This window comes from Lagenorhynchus albirostris, chromosome 20, assembly GCF_949774975.1.
Source record: "Lagenorhynchus albirostris chromosome 20, mLagAlb1.1, whole genome shotgun sequence".
NCBI lineage: Eukaryota > Metazoa > Chordata > Mammalia > Artiodactyla > Delphinidae > Lagenorhynchus > Lagenorhynchus albirostris.
This window is the reverse complement of record NC_083114.1, coordinates 2942712-2961244: the sequence shown is the minus strand read 5'-3', so window position 1 is coordinate 2961244 and position 18533 is coordinate 2942712. Positions and strand designations below refer to the sequence as shown.

General features: G+C 44.3%; 1 protein-coding gene across 4 annotated transcripts; it reads left to right on the top strand.

Moving 5' to 3' along the window:
• The first annotated feature begins 202 nt into the window (after positions 1 to 202).
• On the top strand, positions 203 to 17618 carry ZNF287 (zinc finger protein 287). 4 transcript variants are annotated; one of them, XM_060133508.1, is made up of 6 exons: positions 203 to 386; positions 1228 to 1827; positions 2498 to 2598; positions 4493 to 4619; positions 5060 to 5146; positions 17345 to 17618. In XM_060133508.1, exons 2-6 carry the CDS (start codon positions 1425 to 1427, stop codon positions 17383 to 17385), a joined length of 759 nt encoding a protein of 252 aa, XP_059989491.1. In that variant the 5' UTR covers positions 203 to 386; positions 1228 to 1424; the 3' UTR covers positions 17386 to 17618. The 4 variants fall into 4 exon arrangements, with proteins under 4 accessions (XP_059989491.1, XP_059989490.1, XP_059989492.1 ...); XM_060133507.1 differs by lacking the exon at positions 17345 to 17618 and adding an exon at positions 9509 to 13754; XM_060133509.1 differs by lacking the exon at positions 17345 to 17618 and adding an exon at positions 8861 to 9147.
• Positions 17619 to 18533: the final 915 nt, after the last annotated feature.

The following is an 18533-nucleotide window of genomic DNA, read 5'->3' as shown; positions in this document are numbered from 1 at the left end:
CCTCTGCGGCTAACAAGCAAGTCCCGGCAATGGGCGGAGGAGGTTGCCATGGAGACAGGTCCAGGGTCCGCAGGTCTGGCAGGGAGGGCCGGGCGCGGCTTCCGATTGGCTCCGAGGGTGCGCGGCGTCCTTCCTGCGCACATGCGCAGTGGCGCCGAGGCGAGGTCAGAGTGGAGTCGGGGCGCGGTGGGTTCCGGGCCGGGCTTCCCAGGACCGGCTGCACGGAAGGCTCCAGCCGAGGCGCCGTTCTCTACGGGACGGACGCGGCGGGGCCGAGGCCCCTCCGCAGCGCGGGACCGAGCCCGCCACGCAGGCGCCGCGCCCGCCGCCATTGTTGCCCGGGGCTTCTCGGGCCGCTCGGCTGCGCGTCCCCGGTCCGGCCACAGGTCAGGATGCGGGCGGCCTGCGGGGTCGGGGCTGCGGGGCAGGGGCTGCAGGGCAGTCCCCGCGCAGCGGCCCGCGAGCCTCAGACTGCGGAGTTAGGGGGACCTCGCGGGGGTGGGCAGGCGAGGAGTGCCTCTGCCCTGTAGGCCTGGTGCGCAGCCGGCTTTGGGGGACACGACGGGTTGAGGGGGCTCAGAGCTGGAGCCCGTGGACAAGTGGTGTCGGTTCTGCTCCAGGTCAGGCCTGCAGTGAGGTTTTCTGCGGGAATCCTGGTTTCAAATGTATTCCTTAGGAATTGTGTCCTGTAGAAGCTCTTCACGGGCTTCAGGTTACACCAGTCTGCTTCTTTCCCGTGCCCAGCCCTCTGGTAGTGCAGGGCTGGAACAGTCTGGCATTGATACGCAGAGCGGGTAAACGGCTCGCCCTTTTTCCCTGACCGTTCCCTTGGGAACCTTGAGCTCTTTAAGGAGAAGTTCTCCTCCCAGTTTTTTCTAAATAACAGATTTGCTGTTTTTTAGAGGCACTTCAGTCATTACAGCTTCTGTACCATCAGTGACTATAATACTGAAGCTTTTGTTTTTCTGTAAAAAATGTTTGTTTCAACAAGTTAGAAGTTTGATCTGTCTTTTTCCTTTGCTTCTATCACCAGCCTTTTATGGCAGCCCCAACCCGTGCCCAGGGCACGTTGCATCTATTTTACAAGTCTTAAGGATATCAGGGAGGTAGAGTACGGTAGACTCTCAGTGTTTATTTGTACACTGTGGGTCGCCTGCCTATTACTGTTTGTGCGTATGGCAGAGCCCACCAGGAATACTTGACCTTGTGTCTGTTCTTGTGTTTCAGGGTCTCTTAGCCATCCCTACAAGTTCTGGGCTCAGAGTTTGTAAGGAAGACTGCTAACTCTACCTTGCCTCTGTCCTGCCCCTGGCCGCAGCAGCCCTTGGTAAATGCCTTTGTGGTTCTAGCATGCGACTTCAAGCATTCGGCTCACTCCTGGAGAAATAAAGGCTGTTGCCGGGTTGACTCTCCTGTGTGTAGCCATGTTCTCCCCGAGCAAGAGGACGACCAGTTCGTCACGTGCCCAAGTCCTTCTAATGTGGAAGCCGGACAAGGCTCAGAGTGGACCCCGCAGTGCTGAGAAGGAAACGCTCGCCTCAAGACTCCTGCGTGACACTGAGACCTGTCGGCAGAATTTTAGGAATTTTCCATACCCAGACCTGGCTGGTCCTCGAAAGGCATTGAATCAGCTCCGAGAGCTCTGCCTTAAGTGGCTGAGACCCGAGATTCACTCAAAGGAACAAATCCTGGAGCTGCTGGTCCTGGAGCAATTCCTGAGCATCCTGCCTGGGGAGGTTAGGACTTGGGTGAAGTCCCAGTACCCGAAGAGCAGCGAGGAAGTGGTGACTCTGGTGGAGGATTTGACTCAGATTCTAGAGGAAGAAGGTAAGACTTGTAAGGGCAGAGAGAGGAGGAGTCCTGGGTGGTCCAAGAAGACAGCCATCACGTCAGAGAGCAGCCCTTTGAGGTGATTAGAAAAACGGAGGTTAGGGAGTAAGTGAGAACAGACTTCACTGAGCCCCGTCCCACCTGGCATTCCTCTTCCAACTGCTCGGAACCCAACACACGTTCTGTAAACCCAGAGGACGTATCATAAACAGTGGCCAGACACAACCAAATTACCCCTATGTGCGCCCTCAGGAAGTTTCCCTGCAGAGGTTTGAACCATTCTGCCAATAAATCATTTGCTTTGTGAATTGGGTTTTATGGTAACACACTTCCAAATATGTAGAGAAGTGTCCAGAGAATATTTCTTTACTAAGTAAAAAGACAGCTCACAAAATTTCTATCATGCAAGGGTTTAGTAGAAAACTCTGAATTTGGTACATATTCTGAAGCATCCCAGAGCAGACTTCGTTTTTGAAGCCTGCTCAAAAACAGGACAAGTTTCAGGATAAGTCATTGCCCCTTCTCTCTGGTTCTGTGAAGCAGGGGCTTTGTTTTTGGTTTCCTTCTGATTCCTCGCTTTAAGAAAATGTAGGCTTCTATTGGTGAAGAGTCTCCTAGGCTATTCAAACAGGGCTGATCTCCACCACGGTCTCTTTCTCTTCGCTAGCTGTTCCTCAGAGCTCCACCCTTTCCCAGGAGACCCCAGAGGAGGACCCCAAAGGAAGACAAGCTTTCCAGGCAGGGTGGCTCAATGACTTCGTGACCAAAGTGAGTGTCAGTTTCTTCTGTGATTTTAAAATGCCTTCCTAGTGTGTGAGGACATTTTCTAACCTGGCCCTCTACCTTCTGTGACCCCAGAAGTCCTATGAAGGACCTAAGCCTCAGGTTTTCTCCTTAAGTCACCGTGGCCTGTTAAGGTAGGTGAATGCTTTGTATAGGAAATGGGATCCATTGCTTCCCGTGATATCCCTTTCCTCACTTTTTTACTTTAAAGCAGTGGTAGTGCATAGATGTTAAGGGATTCACCTCCACAGCCACATGGATCTAGATTTGCTTCCTGGTTCTGCCACTGAACCTGTGATTTGGGGCAAGATACTTAACCACTCATAGCCTGAGTTACTAAGCTCTAATGAATATTCCTCTTAGATTGTGACAATTAAATATTATGAGACCTGTTAGCCTGGATTACAGTAAGTGATGAAGAAGATCACAGGAAGATTAGACAATAGTTATTATTTTTCTTTGTTAACAAGTAATTAAAGGCCATGTATTGTTTGTTGTTACTGTTTATTACGAGTCTGTGTTATTTTAAGGAAGAGCAGCTCAGGCCATCTTAAGAGAAAGGTTTACTGTAAAATACACTGTAAAATATACATGGTCTGAAATTGGTAACCAGAGTAAATTATTATTTGTAGATAATATGAATGTTTACAAAAAGAACCTAAGAAAATCAAGGGAAAAACTGTTAGAAACAATAATAGAGAATTTGAGTAAAGTGACCACGACAGAAAATGGCATAAAAAATTAATCACTTTCTTAAATATAAGTAAAAATCAGATAGATGCTAAAATGAAATAAAAGGGTCCATTCACAGTATTACCCCCACATTTAAAATAACTACGACTAAGCGTAGTATAAGCTTTGCAGTCCTGTGTTATTCTGTAGACATGAAAGAAGCCTTGAATACTGTAAGACTGCCAGCTCTCCCTAAATTATACACTTACATGTGATTTGAAAAATCCCAGTACAATTTTTTAAAGAAACAGAGTTGATTTGAAAAACATGTGGGAGTAAGCAAGAATTTTTTTTTTTAAACAAAGGAAGGAAGAGCAGAGGGTTGCTAACTTTACCAGACTGTGAAATGTATCTACAGGTACAGTAGTTCAGTGTGGTTATTGGTACCAGTTTTATTTTAGAAAGGAAGAAGGGGGACTTCCCTGGTGGTCCAGTGGATAAGAATCTGCCTTCCAATGCAGGGGACACGGTTTCCATCCCTGTTTGGGGAACTAAGATCCCACATGCTGTGGGGCAGCTAAGCCCACGTACCGCAACTACAGAGCCCACGCGCTCTGGAGCCCAAACACCACAACCAGAGAGTCCACATGTCGCAACTACTGAGTCTGTGTGCCACAACTAGAGAGAAGCCCGCACGCCACAACGAAGAGCCCACGCACTGCAACGAAAGATCTGCATGCCACAACTAAGACCCAGCACAGCCAAAAGTAGAGAGATAGAGAGATAGATGATAGATAGATAGATAGATAGATAGATAGGAGGGAAGAAGGAAGGGCTCTGCATTCCATCATAGAGCACAGAAAATATCTTAAAATGTCAAACTGTAACACATTTAATTTATTTGTAAGGCAATGCTTGAAAGTCAAACCATTCTCTCTGTGTCATCAATGTTTAAATCCTTTTATTCTTTAAGATGGAGCCACCAACGCATGCACTGAAACTGATGTATTCTACTTTGTTTTCAGACTTCCCCTCAGGCCATTCAGGTCTGCTTATCCATACATTGGGTAAAGGTATTGACTAGGTAATTTTTAGGGTCCTACCAGCGCTCAAGACTCTGGTTTCCCCCACCACACACACACCTGTGCTGTCGCTGTCCCCTTCCTACTAGTTCCTGAACCAAGTTAAGTCACGTTTGATGTTTCAGGAATCCATGACATTCACAGATGTGGCCGTGGACATCACCCGGGAGGACTGGGAGCTCATGCGTCCTGTGCAGAAGGAACTGTACAAGACGGTGACGCTGCAGAACTACTGGAACATGGTTTCTCTAGGTGAGCGTCGTCCGCGCCCGGCCCTCCTCCCTGCATACACACCCGAGTCTTTCTCCCCTCAGCTGTTAAAAATGGTCGGGCCTAGAGGTGAGCGTGCTTGTCCGTTCAGGCACAGAAATGGCAAATTTCTCCCTTTTCCCAAATGAAAGGTTTCTAAGTGAAAGGTCATCAGAAGGTACGACGCACAGCCTCCCAGGGCCACCACCCGACGCCGCACCCTACCCAGTGCCTCCTTCCCCGTGATCTCTAGGCGTGCATCCTCCAGCGTGCAGGAAATTTTTGTCCCAGCTCCGAAAAGGACAGTGACCTCATTCATGAGGTCATGTCCGTGAACCATTCTTTTCCTGTAGAGATCTGTCCTCATGGGTAAGAAGTCAGGTAGGAAAACTTGAACAACTGTTTATCTCCAGGGTAAAACTCACTCTGTTCCTCCCGAACAGGACTTACAGTGTACAGACCAACCGTGATTCCCATATTGGAAGAACCATGGATGGTGATAAAAGAAATTTTAGAAGGCCCTAGTCCAGGTGAGAGAACCACCAGCCGATGAGATTCTTTGTGCTTAAGAGCGTGTACTGTCCTAAGTATGGTGAGATGTGTTTTCGCATGTGGCCAAGTCACTTGGCACAAAGACATCCCAGCCTGTTGAGAACACTGGGCTGCTTGGCGTTGCTTCCTTACAGAGGCCGTCTTCGCAAGAGATTTTCCAGGTGTCATTTTTACACGCTGCCAACCCACCCCCAACCCCCCTCTTATTTTGTGCTTCTCCATGACCCCTGGGTTCCCTCCGTTAGAGTTTTGTCTGGGGCTTTCCGTGTGTTTCCTCCCTCTATTTTTAAGCATGCATGAATGTCCCCTAAAATCTTAAATTTCAAACCTTCTCAAATTCTTTTTGAGTTTCTTTTATTCTGTTTATTGACAAAACCCTGTAGCCCCCTGCCTCCACTCTCCTCATTCCTTTCTTTTTTATGTTCTAATTATTGAAAAAGATAACATGTTTGCAAGATCAAAAATTGTAAAAATATATAAAGCCAGATCTATGCAGACAGAAGTCCCCACCTGTTTGCCGCATTCACCTGGTTCCTGCATCTGTGTTGTCACCTGTGGCTCGACACCTAGAGGTCACGTGACTGTTCTATTCCCTGATGACCTTCCAGTGAAGGTTCTTAGCATCCACTGTGGATCCTTGCTTTATTACATTGCTGGTTGCAAAATGGTGATTTTCTAATTCCACCATCTCTTCTAAATGATTAATCTGTAAGGAATACCTATCCCTCCCACCCCGTTTTTATGTGTAGATGTCACTATGGACTAGTGGAATTTTTAAAAATTCAATGTATTGTTAGTCCATTAATTCCAGTGGTGGGGGGGGTATTTGTTTTTGTTGCTCAGTTGTCCCAAATTTCAGCGATGGGAGCCTTTCAGATCAAGTCCTTCTGAGACGTCCCCATTAGTCTTTGAGCATTTCCTTGCTTTCTGGCAGAGAATGGTCTGTGGGCTTACTTCATGCCTACCTTAGACCTGGAATTTCCCTAAGGAACAGTGGTTCATCTTAGTGGGGATTAGTGATGAGAGGCCAGGATCTGGGCAGTGAGTGCGCTCACTACTCTGGGTACCATTGCTTCTAGATCTGTTCAGTAGATAGAGCTGTGAAGTGTGTGTGTGTGTGTGTGTGTGTGTGTGTGTGTGTGTGTGTGTTTGTGTGTTTGTAGGGTTTTTTTGTTTGTTTTTTTGTTTTTTTCCTGTGGTACACGGGCCTCTCACTGTTGTGGCCTCTCCCATTGCGGAGCACAGACTCCGGATGCACAGGCTCAGCAGCCATGGCTCACGGGCCCAGCCGCTCCGCGGCATGTGGGATCTTCCCAGACCGGGGCACGGACCCGCGTCCTCTGCATCAGCAGGCGGACTCCCAACCACTGCGCCACCAGGGAAGCCCTGTTTGTAGGTTTTTTGAATCCTGAGTTCATACTGGTGACTTGAATTCAAATCTAGCACCACAAGGGCAGTCTATCTTGTACCTCCCCATATCTGTTTTCTACTTCCTTTCCCACAGAATGAGTCATCTGGTTCCCAATATCAGTATATCTGCTCATTTGCTCTGTCATATAATCACACAAAAATGGTTTCAGAAGTATATCATTATCTCTCAGATAACAGACTGCTCAGGTAACGTTCAAAATTCCTTCATGTCCTTAGAATATATTCCACTAAAGATATAGAGGATACTGGGTTCAAAGTTAACTTGAATTCTTCCTTTCTGGTTATCTTAACAGTTTGATACACAGTTAAACTTGTTTGATTACACTTGTATTCAAGTTTAGTATTTTCTTGTTCCTTTATTTAATTTTACATTTTTGAGTATGTAAAAACATTAACGCAGTTCAAAAGTCAAAACTATAGAAAGGTGTACACTCCCATCCCTTCTGCCCTGTTCCCGTCCACTTCCTGTAGGTTACAGGGCTCACTTATCTCTCGTTTATCCTTCCTGTCTTTCTCTTTGAAGAGATAAATCGTAAATATAGTCTTATCTCTCCTTTTGTATACAAAAGAAGTACACTGTACTCTTTTGCATTTTGCTTTCCTATTCCCTTTTTTTTTTGTTTTTTTTTAATTTCAGCCGCTGCCTTCTAGTATGTCTACCAGTATTGATGCTGGAATCTAGCATTAACAGCAAATTAAACAATAATGACAATATAATACTCTACTTTAGAGTGAATTGCTTAACTTTTTTAAAAAGTTAACTTTATCTGGTCATCTGGTATTTTGAGGGTCCTACTACTTGAAAAGCTAGTTCTCATAATTTATGGCCTATTTGCTTTAGTTGGCAGAATGACCCAAAATATACAGTGAATTCTTTAGGGAGAGAGTTCAGCACACTCTCAACACCGAGAAAACCCATGGCAAGATGGAGCTAGGCCTTTGCTGGAGTCAGGACCATCTTCTGGGAGGTGCTGCCCATCTGGGACCACTTGAGGTTTTTTGGTGATTCAGGTTGAATTAAGGCTGTAAACCCACAAGAGGGGCAGTTTATGATTATGTATTTTGGGGGGAGATTTTGCTCCCACCAAAGAGCACAAAACTGAAAAAGGCAAGGTCCTCTTTTCCTTCTGTAGAGGTGAGGTGTTTGGGTTTTGTTTGTTTTTCTAGCCTGTCCTTATACAGGGTGTAGCACAGAGTGTGCAGACTCCTGCCAGCTGCCCCAGGTTGGCTGCAGGCTTTGTCTTCTGGCCCCCGAGCCCCTTGCACCCTCAAGGGGAAGCTGAAGGTCGTCAGCAGGATGGAGGAGTGCCTCAGGAAGCCAGCTTCAACTTTTGCTGACTTCTGGTCTTCCTGCTCTCTTGATTTTTGGCTTTGAGGACTTCACTTTCTTATCAGGTCAGAGATGTATAAGTTGAACCTTTGGTTAGGGCATCTCATCAGTCATACCTGAGGGAATGGAAACTTTGATGATTCACAAATCGAGCTAGTGTTGGCTTTCGACGGCCGTTCCTGTCTCAGAACTTTATGGTCTTTACATCATACAGGACCCAGCCATTCTTTCAGGTTCAGCCCAAACCAGATCTGCGCTAAAAGTGTTGCTTCATTACCTGGTCAACACTGATCTCTTCTGCTAGAAATATTACACCACTCTTTGATATTTAACACTTCTAATTGGTCCTTTCCAGTTAGTTATATACACATATTTAAGCCCTGCTTAATGATCTTAATTTCTGAATTACCAGTAAACTGACTGGTTTAAAAATGTGTGCTTTTCTGAAGGAAATGTAAAAGAAGCATAAGCCATTTCCAGAGTTTGCATCTGAGTTGGAAATACAAGAAACACACAAAACTGTGAAATAATAATATAAAGCCAAGTTCTGCCATGGGCCCAATATTTTATTAGGTTGGACCATATGAAACTGCTGATATTCAGCCAGATTGACCTACAAAAAAGGCAGTTTCATATGATGCAACCTAATCTGTACTTTAGGATTCTAAGAAGGAGGAGAGAAACATGAGCTGGGCCATAAGCATCTTTTTCAGTAGGTGGAGAAGGTGTCATAAGAGAAACCTGAAGTCTGGAATTAGTGGCACCTTTAGAAGATTATAAGGACATAGTTCTAAGTTATGTGGGTAACTTTGAACTTTAAGCTGAATATGAGTTGTGATAGAGTGTACAGTAGAAAAGGCTAGATTATTTGGGGTCTCAGTACTGAGTGGAGGTATTTTAACTTTTCTTTCTTTAACTTTTGTCCTTTAAGCCGCTGATCCTGAAACTTCAGTGTGATTCAAACCTCCTGGAGGGCTCAGCCCCACCCCCATTTTCTGACTCAGTATGTCTGGGAGGGGCCCAGTCACTTGACATATTTCAGGTGACAGTGATGCTCACGCCACTGGTCTGGGGATTGTACCCCTGAGAACCATGGCTTCAGGCTGTAAGAGTTACTAGACGTATTAAAACACGGAACACACACCGTGAAACTGCCTCCAGAATATTACGTACAGTGTGCAGGGTAGATTGGAAGGAGGAGTGGTGACAGTCAGCCTGCTTTATGACCCATTATGTAAATTACAGCTTATATGATTATAAATGTTTGTGTAATAAAATTCATCCCAGGTTGTCCCACAGTTTATCGTCTGTTTTTACTTCTTAGCTCTGTCGCCTGACCTAACCTATTCTATTAACTCGACACTCGTGTTGAATAGGGAGGAGCCTCTCCTTCTTCAACAATTTACTCCTGTTTTCTGCCCTCTTATTCTCCTTTCCCAAGCATTAAGGACCACGTTATGAGGTTGTCAGAGCCATAGTCTTTTTAGGCATTTTATTTATGTTCATTATTTTGTTTCTGCTTTGGCAGTTTCCTTTCTCCAAATAGAGGAAGACTTTTTATGTACTTTTTAAATTTCAGAATGGGAAACAGAAGCCCAAGAGTGTACTCCGGTGGAAAATGTTTCTAAACTCACAAAGGATGGAACCAAGACCATCAAGCTGGAAGAACCCTATGACTATGATGACAGATTGGAGGGGCAAGCAACAGAGGCCTTCAGGAGAATTCCCACCAATGAGAGAGATTTCAGTTTGAAGTCAGTCCTTTCAGAAGAAGATGATCATGCAGAAGACTATAAATATGATATATATAGAAGTAATTTTGAAAAGCATTCAAACCTAATGATACAGTTTGATACCCAACCAGATGATAAAACTTCTGTGTACGACGAAAGCAAGGCCACCTTCAGTCACGTTTCTTATGGTATTGTACACAGGAAGATATACCCCGGAGAGAAGCCTTATAAGTGTAATGTGTGTGGGAAGAAGTTCAGAAAGTACCCATCCCTCATCAAACACCAAAGTAGCCATGCCAAAGAGAAGTCTTATGAATGTGAAGAATGTGGGAAAGAGTTTAGACACGTCTCATCCCTCATTGCACATCAGAGGATGCACACTGGAGAGAAGCCCTACGAATGCCACCAGTGCGGGAAAGCCTTCAGCCAACGCGCACACCTCACCATCCACCAGCGGATCCACACGGGAGAGAAACCCTACAAGTGCGACGACTGTGGGAAAGACTTCAGCCAGCGCGCACACCTCACCATCCACCAGAGGACACACACGGGAGAGAAACCCTACAAGTGCTTGGAGTGTGGCAAAACCTTCAGCCACAGTTCATCGCTGATTAATCACCAGAGAGTTCATACTGGAGAAAAACCTTACATATGCAACGAGTGTGGGAAAACGTTCAGCCAGAGCACACACCTCCTTCAGCATCAAAAGATACACACAGGAAAGAAACCATATAAATGCAATGAGTGTTGGAAAGTGTTCAGTCAGAGCACTTACCTTATCCGACATCAGAGGATTCATTCTGGAGAGAAGTGTTATAAATGCAACGAATGTGGAAAAGCCTTTGCTCACTCCTCCACTCTTATTCAGCATCAGACCACTCACACTGGAGAGAAATCCTATATATGCAATATATGTGGGAAAGCCTTCAGCCAGAGTGCAAACCTTACCCAACATCACAGAACACATACCGGAGAGAAACCCTATAAGTGCAGTGTGTGTGGGAAAGCCTTCAGCCAGAGTGTACACCTTACTCAGCACCAGAGGATTCACAATGGAGAAAAACCCTTTAAATGCAATATATGTGGGAAAGCATATAGACAGGGTGCAAATCTTACTCAGCATCAAAGGATCCATACCGGAGAGAAACCCTATAAATGCAACGAATGTGGGAAAGCGTTTATTTATTCATCATCACTTAATCAGCATCAGAGAACTCATACTGGAGAAAGACCCTATAAGTGTAATGAATGTGACAAAGATTTTAGCCAGAGAACATGCCTTATTCAGCACCAGAGAATTCACACAGGAGAGAAGCCCTATGCATGCCGTATATGTGGTAAAACCTTCACCCAGAGTACAAACCTCATTCAGCATCAGCGTGTTCATACAGGTGCCAAACATCGTAATTAATGCATATGGGAGACTTCATTTAGGTTTTAAAACTTAACCATTTAAAATTCTATTTTGTATTCTGTGTTAGAAACATTATTCAAGAGAAGTGCAATATGGGTTAGATTATCACTCAGCAGAAGTATCAGAATTAGTGATGTGGATATAACCTATTTAAATGTACTGTGAAATTTAAGAAGAAAACATTCACTTCTTAACCTTTATTTGATACCAGTTTAATTCATTCCAGAAATAAACCCTAGGAAAGTAAGAGTACTCAAAATCCTGTAACTCATCAACTCTTACCATGTTTCAAGTACTTCTTAAGGAGGCCTTACGAATGTAACTTGGGAAAACTTCCATCCAGTAGAGCTTTCACACCAGAGAGTAATCCTGGGGTAACAGAAAAAAAGCTGCTTTCAGGCCTTTAGTTCTTCTCAGCTTTGAAGCCTTAAATATGTAAAGGTCCCTTCCCCCTTTTTATTTCCCTTTTCCTATTATACCATAACTGCCATGTGGAGCCAGTAGGTTTGCAAAAAAAAAAAAAACAAAGTTGAAAGTATCTTAATTTCTACGTGACCACAGTTTAATTACGCTTTAAATACTGAAACATTAAAGAAAGAGAAGCTTAATGAAAGATGATCTGTTAGGAGAAGCTAATGTGTCTATAATCCTTAGACGTGTACAAATTTACAGGCAAAGATTAAACCCCCAAGCTTAATATTTAAGACATATTAGACTTAGTTTCACTAGCTTTTGACAGCTGTCATCCAGAAGGAAAAAAATAAGAATACTTTTTTGTGTGTGTGTGGTACGCAGGCCTCTCACTGCTGTGGCCTCTCCCGTTGCGGAGCACAGGCTCCGGACTTGCAGGCTCAGCGGCCATGGCTCACAGGCCCAGCCGCTCCGTGGCATGTGGGATCTTCCCAGACTGGGGCACGAACCCGTGTCCCCTGAATCGGCAGGTGGACTCTCAACCACTGCGCCACTAGGGAAGCCCAAGAATACTTTTTTTTTTTCCCACCTGACTCCAAAATTCATACCTTAAAGTTCCCCTGTGACTTAACTGTAGAAAGTCTGTTTCTTCCTTTGAAACACGTTTCTTGAGTGCCTGCTGTGCTCAGGGCCCAAACTTCCTAACTGGATTCTTCCAGGGCTTAAATGCTGAAAACCACAGCTGGTTTAAGCAATAGAAAGCTTTCTAAAGTAATGAAAGATAAAGTAAAGGACATGATGTTAACCAGTACGTCCTGGAATGAACCTAAGAAACCTGCTAAAATGGGTTGCCAGATGCAGCCCCATTATCTTAAGGAAGTAATGAAAGCAGCTATTTAAATAGTATGAGGAAAAAACAAGTAGTGGAAAATAGGTTTGAGTTCAGTGCAGAAAGTGGGTTGGGGGAAAAAATTGAAGACATAAGGGTGAAGAAAGATAATACAGAGGCAACTGTTACAACTGAAGTGTTGCTGGACTTGGTTTACCTAAGAAAATGAATGACTACTTGAATTAAAAAGCAAAATTCAGCCTGTTTATAAGAAGAAACTGAAACTGAAATGACTGATTTCGAAAGGATAATTGAAATTGGTACTCCTTGTATGTGTAAGTAAAATAGGGATTACTCTTAAAATAACAGGGAAAAAAGTTTCATTGGAAAAAGAATTGACGCAGAAACTATCATTGATACAGTAATCATTCAACAATAATAACTGAGTTTGTGGGGTCCCAAACAGCATAAAAGGAAAACTGGTAGAAACGCAAATAGAAACGGGTGAAAATACTATTTACTATCCACAGCATTGCACTCAGAATTTAAGACCATGTCCTGAGAGCTGACCTTTCCTCTTGTTCTTGTTTCTTTCTTCAGTGCCTTGCATATGGTAGGTGGTCAAGTTATGTTGGTTGAATTAATGAATAAATAAGTAGTCAAGTTAGACTTGAGTAATAAGGTAGAAGTAACTGATACGGAGTGAAATTGGCAAAATTTAAAATACTTTTAGGTGCATACATGCAAAGAAATATTTAACAAATATTGGTCATTTGTTAGTGACAGGAACTGCTTAAAAATGAAGAATGAGAATCCCCAAATCTTAACAATGGGGATATTCCTGAAAAATGGGACATCTTTGCAGAGGAAGTTTTCCTGAGCTAGGTGAGGAAAACCTGATATAAATTCTGGTGTCATAAATACCAATTTAAGCATGTGTTGACCATGCAGCTTCATTTGGACGTTGGAAAAACCTGGTTGGCCAGGGGCGGGGGGGTGGGAGGGGCAGTGGCTAAGGACCTGGGGTACCAGCATCTTCAAGTCTTTCTTGTTGAGTGTTTTCTTCAAGAAGTTGCTTTCCCCTTGTCCTCCTAATAGTTAACCTTGATGTCACGGAATCATCCTTCACAAAGTGCAGATTTTCTCCAGGTTGCATAATACTCAAATTATGCTTATGCCATAGTTATCATGTTAAAAAATAACCATTGTATTTAAGATGCAATTTTTATAATAGCACTTCATAACTTACACAACGTTGTTTTCTCCTGGAATGAATGTGTGGAATGTTACAGTCCATAGCGCCTTTCTTTGCATTGATTTGTATTTCCTACCTTTGTGTGTTTTATGTAAATAATGCATTTATAAGGTCTTCCACTGAAACACTGAGGCAACTGACGCTCTTATAAAATAACAATAATAATAATAGTGGAGAATCCGAGATCTTTGTGTTTTTCCCACTTTTACAGTTGTCTGATCCACGCTTTGAAGTTTTGTTGTTTTTTTGGTTTGGTTTTTGTTTTTTTTTTTTGCAGTACGTGGGCCTCTCACTGTTGCGGCCTCTCCCGCTGCGGAGCACAGGCTCCGGACGCACAGGCCCAGCGGCCATGGCTCACGGGCCCAGCCGCTCCGCGGCATGTGGGATCCTCCCGGACCGGGGCACAAGACCGTGTCCCCTGCCTCGGCAGGCGGACCCTCAACCACTGCGCCACCAGGGAAGCCCTGAAGTTTTTTTTAACAGGCAGTCTTATTTCCAACTTTTTATTATGAAAATGTGCAAATATACAGAAAAGTTAAATAATAATAAAACAAATTGTATATCCACCTAGATTTAAAAATTAACATTTTGCCATATTTTTTACTGAACAATTGGAAAGTAACTTACAGACATTTCACCTCTAAACACTAAGCATGCATCTCATAAAAGCAACCACAGTAACATTATGTACCTCAAAAAATGAACAGGACTAATATCTAGTGCTCAGCCCATGTTTCCATTTTCCCTATTGATCCAGTCTCATTGCAAGCCTTACACATGATTGTCTGTTCCATCTACCTGGAACAGCTTCCCACCTTTGATTTTTTTCCAGGACTTTTTTTTTTTTTTCTTTAAATAGAGCAGATCAGTTGTAGAATGTCTTGACTTTCATTGTTTACATGTGGTTTGTTTTTCTTGTTCCTGTAGTTTCTGTAAATTTGCAATTAGGGCCAAAGGCTTGGTGTATTCAGGTTACAAAGTTTTGACATTAACACCTTACAGATGTATTTCATATTGCATCACAACAAAAGTCTCATTAATATCTGGTTGACTCACTATCTGTGATGCAGAATTTGATCACCACATCTTCCCAATGTAAGGTATGTTTTTACTGTTGCAGTTAATAGATAGCCTGTGCACTGACACCAGCAGTGCATGGATAGCCCGTTTACCAACAGCCTTGTATCTGGTGGTTTTGGGATCCAATGATGATGATCCTTGCCGGAATCAATCATTTCGTCAAGATTTGCAAAATGGCGATTTTCTTTATTTGTTTTGGTTGCGCCATGTGGCGTGCGGAATCTTAGTTCCCGACCGGGGATCGAACCTGTGCCCCCTGCAGTGGAAGCGAGGAGTCTTAACCACTGAACCATCAGGGAATTCCCCCTGCAAAATGGCAATTTTCTATCATTCTTTTTACATTTACTGACTGGCATTCTTTAAGGAAGAGCTTTCCTTCATCGGCTGGGAATGCACGTAGGGTCATGCTCAAGTCTTTCCTTAAATTACCAGTTTTCAGAGGCAGGAGTCTGGCAGTGATGACGAGTGATTCAGTGTGTCACAAACAATTATGATCATTGTTTCTGATGCTCTAATTATCCCAGATTTGGCCAGTTAGAACACTTCAAGTAGCCCTTTTGTCCTTTGACATTACCCACCCCTCCAACCTCTGGGCATTTAATGGCCTTTTTTTTTTTTTTTTTTTTGTAAATGTATTTATTTATTTATTTTTGGCTGCATTGGGTCTTCGTTGCTGTGCGCGGGCTTTCTCTAATTGCGACAAAGGGGCTACTCTTCGTTGCGATGCACGGGCTTATTGTGGTGGCTTTTCCTGTTGCAGAACACAGGCTCTAGGCGCGTGGGCTCTAGAGCACAGGCTCAGTAGTTGTGGCGCACGGGCTTAGTTGCTCCGCGGCCTGTGGGATCTTCCCAGGCTTGAACCCGTGTCCCCTGCATTGGCAGGCGGACTCTTAACCACTGTGCCACCAGGGAAGCCCTGGGCACTTAATGGCCTTTTGACAAAGCCATCTCAGGTTCACCTTGCACTTTAAATGCCCCAGGTATGACATGAGCCATTTCTCCAGGAATCCCTGGCTCTTTTTAATAGGTAGCAATTTAGAAACCAGATCTGGGCAGTGGGCAGGCTCACTGCTACTGGGCGTGCTTAGCAAGTGGGCTGAGCCCTTCCAACCATTGAGTCTGCATAAAGGCAACTCTGCCCTCAGTTTCATCAGTTACATAATATCTATGTAATGGGAGACATAATTACCTCCCAGACAAAGGACTCTGGGAGCAAACAAGTCTTGCTGAGCAAACTAAACTGGAGAGAACACAAGTGTTAACGCTTACTAGGAAAGCAGCAAACCTAACCACGAAGTCTTTTGCCAAGGCCATCAGCAGAGCATTTCCAGAGGACGGGAGCATGTCAGTCAACCTGGCAAGTGGGTTAAGTAGAGGGCAGTTAAGAGCAACGAAGTAAGGACACCAGCTATGTTGTGTTTTAACTATGAACTTGATGATTTACTGTGTTGATAAGTTAATCACACTCCTTTCCCATCACATTTCCTTAAGGCAGGTTTCTGATCTAAATTTGAATTCTGAGAGTCTATTTCATGCAAAGTACTAGTTTTTCTTGCTAAACTTTTATTTGGTCTTTAAAACTTAAAGCCATAAGTTTTCACTCGACGCTCTATCTTCCGGCCGGTATGAATTCACTTGCATGTGCCTGTAAATGTACTTCCAGCCCTCTATTTCCGTTTCTTTCCTCGTGGCGCTCTATTTCACTATAATTATCCCACCTCAGAACACTATAACCATTGAACATGGCAAGCATGTGCACTGCGGTGATATGTATGCATGTGTGTGTAAGCCTGTCAGCAGCATTGAGTCTGCTGTGTAGACGGGGAAAGTGAAGCCCAGGATGCTGACCTGAGGTCACGTACACAGTGTGACAGAACAAGGGTTGGAACCCATGGCTCCAGCCCTTAGTTGAGTTCTTCCTGTAAAATACTGTTAAGTGAAAAAAATATATATATATATATATAGTTAAGTGAAAACTGAGAACACAGAAAGTATGTACCTAATTACGTATTTTGATGAGATTAGAGCATTGAAAGTTTTTTGTCTCCCCGTGTTTTTTAAATTCAAATCTTTATATGAGAAGAGCCCAAAAAACGATGCACTTCCCTCCCCCTTCCCATTCTGGTCTCCCACCCAGATCTTTTCCCCGTTCGGCAACCACGTGGTCAATGACCACCTGGACCATGGGATTTGGGCTTTACCCCTCCATGTTCCAGTTCATTCTTCTCTATCCCAACAGCCACTACCTCATTTCAGGCCTTTCATCAGCTCTTGTTTATTTTGTAGCCAGGTAAGTGTTCACCCTACCCCAGATCTTGCACCTCTCACTGTATCTGCCACATTTGCCAAAGTAAAGACATCTAACCAGGACCACCACGTGCAGCTGTGCAGGTTGAGGAGTGCATGTGACTGTGTCACCATTTGCTGAAAAGCCCTCACTATCTCACCGTCCACAGCAGTGGCTCTCACTCTTAGCTGAACGTTAGAATGACCTGAGCAGCTGATTAACTTCATTTGGGATGGGACCTGGACCTCAGTGTTTCACTGCCCAGGTGATCCTAATGTTCCAAAGTGGAGCAAGGGCAGAAGCAGCGAAGCCAATTAGGAAGGTGTGTTTACAGGTGATTCAGAGGAGCACTCGTGGCCGCGGTAGAGGTGCTGAGAAGTGACCCAGCACGTGGTGTGTTTTGCAGGTAGAATACAGGGCTTGCTGGTGACTTGGACTGGGGTGTGAGGCAGAGAGGAGCCATGGACGGCTGTCGCTGCTCCCAGGAGGAGAGACTGGCGTATTCACTTCTGTATCTCCTACACCAAGCATAGCGCCAGGCACATGGCAGGAAGTAGGCCCTCAATAAATGTTTGATGAGTGCATCTCTGCAGGAACCTCTGCACAATAATCAAGATTGTTTCCTCAGAAAAAAGAATCATTTTACGTGTCCATCCAGAACTGCAAAGGGTCTGAGATTTTACTTGACTTCCAAGATAATAAACTCGCCTGTTATTTTCATGGGTGCTGGCACAAGACATGCGACTCCTGGGTCAAAGACAAAGAACTTTGTTACTCGTGGCAAGAGCAGTAGCCAGACTTCATATCTGAGCCAATTACCCTTGCTTTCCCTCATCCCCACCCCAATCACAAGAGGGTACCGGTGGGCCTAGATGGCGGGACTGCATCACAGGAAAGCAACATTTGGGGAAATCACTCCTTTTATAGTGAACGGCAAGCAAGCATGCTCTGTCCTGGGACACGCTGCTCGCTGTAAACACAAGCCTGAGAAGTGGCCCAGGTAAAGACACCAGCACAAACACGTAGGGATACTCAGGGCCGTGGCCTTACTGTCTCTCCCAAGAATGCCCTTCCACTGAGAAGGGGGGGTCGTTCTTGCCTACAGGTAAGAAGAGAGGAAGCAAAATGAAGTTGCCTGTTCCAAGCCTACGGAGTAGAGGCCTTTTCCTGAAGAAAAATCTTCGGTCATACTAAATCAGACCTACACCCAGAAGTTGAAAAGTAATGATCTCACTACACTGTACACTGATTTAAAACTACACCTGGACTACTTGATCTCATTTCTGAGCATCATGCTTTACACTAGAGTGTAATACATTACATGAAACTTAAATGGTTGAAAAAAATTAGAATATCTCTTGACACATGAAATTCAAATTTCAGCATCAATAAATAGTTTTACTGGAACACAGCCACACTTATTCCTCTAAATATTGTCTATGGCTGCTTTCCTGTTGCAAAGACAAAGTCGTGGACCATCAAGAGACCTGAACTATCTACCTTCTGACTCTTCACAGAACACATCAGCCGACTCTTGCGTCTGCACAACAGGGTGCGGGCTGAGGTCTACCGGCTAGGCGAACACCAGACGAATT

What these genes read in the sequence shown, in the direction of transcription:
- ZNF287 (XM_060133507.1), top strand. Translation starts at nt 1,425, where the DNA reads ATGTTCTCCCCGAGCAAGAGGACGACCAGTTCGTCACGTGCCCAAGTC. An exon ending in CTGGAACATGGTTTCTCTAG is followed by an intron (nt 4,620 to 5,059) that starts GTGAGCGTCGTC and finishes CCTCCCGAACAG; the next exon opens with GACTTACAGTGTACAGACCA. An exon ending in TTTAGAAGGCCCTAGTCCAG is followed by an intron (nt 5,147 to 9,508) that starts GTGAGAGAACCA and finishes TTTAAATTTCAG; the next exon opens with AATGGGAAACAGAAGCCCAA.